This window comes from Bicyclus anynana, chromosome 20, assembly GCF_947172395.1.
Source record: "Bicyclus anynana chromosome 20, ilBicAnyn1.1, whole genome shotgun sequence".
NCBI lineage: Eukaryota > Metazoa > Arthropoda > Insecta > Lepidoptera > Nymphalidae > Bicyclus > Bicyclus anynana.
In genome coordinates this window covers 6878929-6884928 of record NC_069102.1, presented here as the reverse complement: position 1 = coordinate 6884928, position 6000 = coordinate 6878929, and the positions used below count along the sequence as shown (strand labels likewise).

Genomic DNA, 6000 nt, shown 5'->3' with positions numbered 1-6000 from the left:
GGAGCTGCTGGATGCTAGCGGCTCGAGACTGTTTTGTTTGGAAGTTCAAGCAAAAGACCTATGTCTAGCAGTGGATGTCCATCGGCTGATAATGATGATGATGATGATATACGGTGTATGAGTTTACCTCGTCACCCTCAAAAAACTACAGACAATTTTGTTGGTGAATTTTTGTGCTATGCAAGTTCAAAGGTAATTGATCTGAGGCTGCTAATGATGATGAATAAAATTATCAATTAATTCATAAATATATTTATTAAGAAATCAATTGGTAACCAAAATATAAAAAAAGTAATTTGTAGTTTCCGTGAACATAGAATTAGTCTTGAGGGATGACAATACCCTTTTCTCTAGCACGGTCTTCGTACTGCTTCCTGTAGGTTCCCGTGGGGTCAAACTTTGCAGTCAATTCCTTCCACAGAGCAGGGTCGTGTTTAATGAGGTAATCGGTCACGGTAGCTGTTCCGTCTATTTGGGCATCGGTACATTTTTTGCATCCAGTCTCAAGGGCTTCCTGCATATGTTCTGTTAAAAAAACAAATACATTATTAATGTATACTCTTACGTTTTTAAGGTTCCGCAGTCAACAAGAAACCTTAATGGTTAAAGTCCTGCTGCTCAGAGACTGCGTTTCTGACACCTGTCAATGTCAATGAGATATTTAAATACATTTTATTAACCTTACTAACGACTACCAAATAAATAATTATGCCAACTTAAAATAAACGTATAGCCCAGTGGATACGGCCTCTGCCTCCGATTCCGGAGGGTGTGGGTTCGAATCTGGTCCGGGGCATGCACCTCCAACTTTTCAGTTGTGTGCATTTTGAGAAATTAAATATCACACTTAACTCAAACGGTGAAGGAAAAACATCGTGAGGAAACCTGCATATCAAAGAATTTTAGTAATTCTCTGCGTATGTGAAGTCTGCCAATCCGCATTGGGTTAGCGTAGTAGACTATTGGCCTAACCCCTTGGTCTTATTCTGAGAGGAGACTCGAGCTCAGCAGTGAGCCGATTATGGGTTGATCAAATCAAAATAAACGAGCGCGCACTCTAGCAGAAGCATCAAACCGGCACTGTCATGATATAGACAGTGCTAATTTAATTTCTTCGGTTTTTTCTATTTTACAATGATGACGTATTGTTGCAATAATTATAGCTTTTGATAATCTGCACGATTGTAAAAAATATCTACCTACTTATATGTATAAATAATGTATTAAGTAGAAGTAGAATAAATTTAAATTAATTTTTATTTAAATACGATTTTACTTTTAAGTATAATTAAATATAATTAATAAATTACGGTTGGAATTATATGATATTTTTGTAAACGTTTATATTATTTAAAATAATAATTTGAAACATTTTAGTAGTATTGTAAACTTTGCCAAAATATCCTATACAAGTTATAATTAAATAAAAATTATCTTATTTTGATTAAGATAATAATAACGTAAATTGGTTGAAAAATTACGATAATCATTGAAAGTGGCGGAAAATAATAATTGTTGAAAAAGTCAAGCCAAACAAACCAAGTATGGGAGATTTTATCGAAAACGCTGCATAGCCCCTCTGATAATAAACGTACGAGTATACATTCGAAAAGTCCTACGGAAGAGGAACAAAGTTCATTCAGTTCATACGGATATAAAATCTAGCCTATAGCACACGGGGATAGTGTAGGTTTAGAGTAGTTGCAATTAAACAGAGTTATTTTTAAATAACATACAGACACTTCAATTTTATTTATATAGTACTAGCTGAGGGCGCGTGGTTTCATCCGCGTGGTTCCCGTTCCCGTAGGAGTACGGGGATAATACATAGCCTATAGCATTCCTCAATAAATGGGCTATCTAACACTGACAGAATTTTCAAATCGGACCAGTAGTTCCTGAGATTAGCGCGTTCAATCAAACAAACAAACTTTTCAGCTTTATATATTAGTATAGATTTCACTCGCGTATAGTTTCCGTTTCCGTAGGAATACGCAGATAAAATATAGCCTATTGCACTCGGGGATAGTGTAGCTTCCCAACAATGAAAGAATTATTAAATCGGTTCTGTAGTTTCGGAACCTATTCAATGCAAACAATCAAATCTTTCCTCTATATAATATTAGTATAGATAATTGTACAGGTACGTATTGTTGTATTGATACTAGGAAGCAGGCACCATTTATACAGGTAGGAAATAATAAATGTAATGATCAATTGTCTTCATTGATTTAATAGTATCGATGATTGTCCTACGAACATCGATGTATAGATCGTCAATGCATACAAACAAGCACTGCAATACTCGTAGAATGAATATTGTCTTATATAAATAAATAAATAAAATAGTGAAGTGTTTGTCTGTAATAAATGCATAAATGTACTTAATGATTTTGACGGCCTCCGTGGCGCCGTGGTATGCGCGGTGGATTTACAAGACGGAGGTCCTGGGTTCGATCCCCAGCTGGGCAGATTGAGATTTTCTTAATTTGTCCAGGTCTGGCTGGTGGGGGGCTTCGGCCGTGGCTAGTTACCACCCTACCGGCAAAGACGTACCGCCAAGCGATTTAGCGTTCCGGTACGATGAAGTGTAGAAACAGGGGTATGGATTTTCATCCTCCTCCTAATAAGTTAGCCCGCTTCCATCTTAGACTGCATCATCACTTACCATCAGGTGAGATTGTAGTCAAGGGCTAACTTGTAAAGAATAAAAAAAAAAGATTGCTTAGAATAAAATCATTGTATGTACTCGTAGTACCATTATACTATCCAAAATTTAAGAAACTTATTAAAAAAATCTGTCTCACTCCCACAAACAAGACGATTTTAATGATCTCGTTGCCTCGTTGGACCAATGGTTAGCTTATGATAAAGGGGTCCTGGATCGAGTTCTGGGTCGAGCTAAGAGATAGAGCTTTCTTTCTTCTAAGAAATTTTGGGAAATTGGTCGCTTTACACCAACGTGCCTCGGAGAGCACGTTAATCGTCGTTACCAGTCATTATTATTGACAGCTGATAGCAGATCTTAAAATGCACACAACTGCAAAGTTGGAAGTGCATGCCCCGGACCGGATTCGAACCCACACCCTCCGGAATCGGAGGCAGAGGTCATATCCACTGGGCTACCACGGCTCTGCATTTTAAGAAATTAAATATAAAGAGTCTCAAACGGTGAAGGAAAACATCGTGAGGAAACCTGCGTGCCAGAACATTTTCTGAATTTAATGTTACTTACTTTATTTAATGTACTTATGGATTTTTTTGAAAATTAAGAAAATTCTCAAAATAAACCCATATATCAACCCATATTCGGCTCACTGCTGAGCTCGAGTTATTCCACCACGCTGGCCCAATGCGGATTAACGGACTTCACACACGCGGAGAATTAAGAAAATTCTCTGGTACGCAGGTTTCTCACTATGTTTTCCTTCACCGTTTGAGACACTTAATATTTAATTTCTTAAAATGCACACAACTGTTATTATATACTTTTTATTAATTTACCTGTGAGTTCCTTTCCTTCAGGGGTGCATTTCCCCTTACCAAGCATACAGTTGCCATAGGCTTGCCTTAGCCTTGGGTTCTCCAGCACCTCCGTTATGTTGAAGTTGTCATATTTGGATGTATATTTGTCCTCAGCGAGTGCCAGCGCAAGCACGACGCACAATAGTCCAATTACTTTCGCAATCATCTGTGAATTCAAAAGGTAAGAAAATTAAAAGCAAGAAAAAAAAATTTTTGGACACAAACACAAACGAAATTGAAGAAACCGGGTACAACTTTCAAAAGGCTCAAGAGACGAGCCCAGTGGATATGACCTCTGCCTCCGATTCCGGAGGGTGTGGCTTCGAATCCGGTCCGGGGCATGCACCTCCAACTTTTCAGTTGTGTGCATTTTAAGAAATTATATATCACGTGTCTCAAACGGTGAAGGAAAACATCGTGAGGAAACCTGCACAACAGAGAATTTTCTTAATTCTTTGCGTGTGTGAAGTCTGCCAATCCGCATTGGGCCAGCGTGGTGGACTATTGGCCTAACCCCTTTCATTCTGAGAGGAGACTCGAGCTCAGCAGTGGAAGAATATGGATTGATAACGATGAGACACTACATTGTTATATTTGGGCAAATCACTGGATTTTGCACCTAACACGCCTAATTACAAATACTTAAAATCCCGCTGAATATCTCAAGACAGATCGCAGGAATAATGAAAGACTAAAAAAAAACAAAAAAAAAATTGGATACAAACACAGACAATACACAGAAGATAAAAAAAATATTTGTTATATTTTTAATATAAAAATGGAATCGACTTCAAAGACGTATTTCAGTTATTTTGATTTTAAGACAAAATTACTAAATCGATTTTCATGAAAATGAAATGAGACCAATTTGGAAGAGGTTCTCAATTCAACGCGTAATTATGTTTTTTTTAATGTTTGTTACCGCATAACTTCGTCATTTATTAACCAATTTTGTTTTTTTTTCGTTTGAAAGAGTATACTTTCCGGTTAGTCACATTTTATTTTTATAAAAGTTTAGTAATTTTGTAGTGAAATACGTCTTTGAAGTCGGTTCCATTTTTATCTTAAAAAGAAGAAAAGTATTTTTTAAAAGAATCATAGAAAATATTATTTAGTAGGTAGGAGTAAGTAGATCAAACGCTTCTACTGTGCTCAAACTTTTATTTAAAAATACATAATTGCCAATTGAGACTACTTTACAATTCTTATTTTAAGTTTTTTGGAGTTATTAAAGTTATACTTTGATTTATAATAAGGCTATAATTAATAAACAAAAGTAATAACTATTATTGACGACCTATTGGTGCGCTAGATGGTTTTCAATATCTGAGTATTTGACTTTCTAAGTCTAAGGTACTAATTATAAGGTTTACTTATAGTCCAGGATCCGTGGAGCATTTTTACAATTGATTACTGTCAAGTTAATTTGTTGATGAGACGATGGATTTGATTTGAGAGACCAGGATTAATCATTTTCGTAGTTAAAACTTTTTTAACTACGAAAATGATTAGTCCTGGTAACTAACAGGGTTAAATTACATAGTAACCCTGTTACCCTTATCTAAAGTACCCATAATAAACAAACCAAATAATCTTTCCTCTTTATAATATTAGTATAGAAATATTTTATGTATAAATACGAAATTCTAGAAGTCAATCTAATTTAACTATCAAGTTTTGATCCACACATACTCGTATTATTATAGGAGTATCTCTGCGTGATCGAATCAAAAATGAGGAGATCCGCAGAAGAACCAAAGTCACCGACTTAGCTCAACGGGTTGCGAAGCTGAAGTGGCAATGGGCGGGGCACATAGTACGAAGAGCCGATGGACGTTGGGGTCCCAAAGTGCTGGAATGGCGACCCCGCACTACTAAGCGCAGTGTTGGCCGACCCCCCACCAGATGGACTGACGACATCAAGCGAGTCGCAGGGATTCGCTGGATGCAGGCGGCTCAGTATCGTGATGTTTGGAAGTCCCTACAAAAGGCCTATGTCCTGCAGTGGACGTCCATCGGCTGATATGATGATTATGATGATACTCTATGATGACTATGATATATTAGCAGAGGACATAATAATATTATTAAAGCGTGTAAAACAAAAGACCTACCGTATCACAATAAGTTAGGTTGCACAATCACCGGTGATTTATGAGTGCCGAGTTGTAGCGGGCTGTATTTATAATGGTCGGAGTGTTGTGAAGCATCTAATTTGCCCTCCTCCCGCACTGACGTAGGATTAATCCGGTGGTGCTTGATGAGTAAGAAGTTACACATATAGGTGGCTTAATTTTCGGCACATACATATCATTACGCCTTACATATATACTAATATTATAAAGCTGTAGAGTTTGTTTGTTTGAAAGAAAGAAAGAAAAATGCGTTAATTTCGAAATTATGTCACACATCACAATATCTCCAGTACACCAGGACATCCAGGACAATACCCTGCGATGTGTGGCATAACCCAAA

General features: G+C 37.0%; 1 protein-coding gene across 1 annotated transcript; it reads right to left on the bottom strand.

Moving 5' to 3' along the window:
- Positions 1-236: 236 nt before the first annotated feature.
- Positions 237-5791, bottom strand: LOC112049027 (ejaculatory bulb-specific protein 3). Its single transcript, XM_024086760.2, has 3 exons — positions 5640-5791; positions 3505-3691; positions 237-525 (listed from the first exon to the last, which is right to left on the bottom strand). The coding sequence occupies exons 2-3, from the start codon at positions 3689-3691 to the stop codon at positions 320-322; spliced, it is 393 nt and encodes a 130-aa protein (XP_023942528.1). The 5' UTR covers positions 5640-5791; the 3' UTR covers positions 237-319.
- Between the last annotated feature and the right edge of the window lie 209 nt (positions 5792-6000).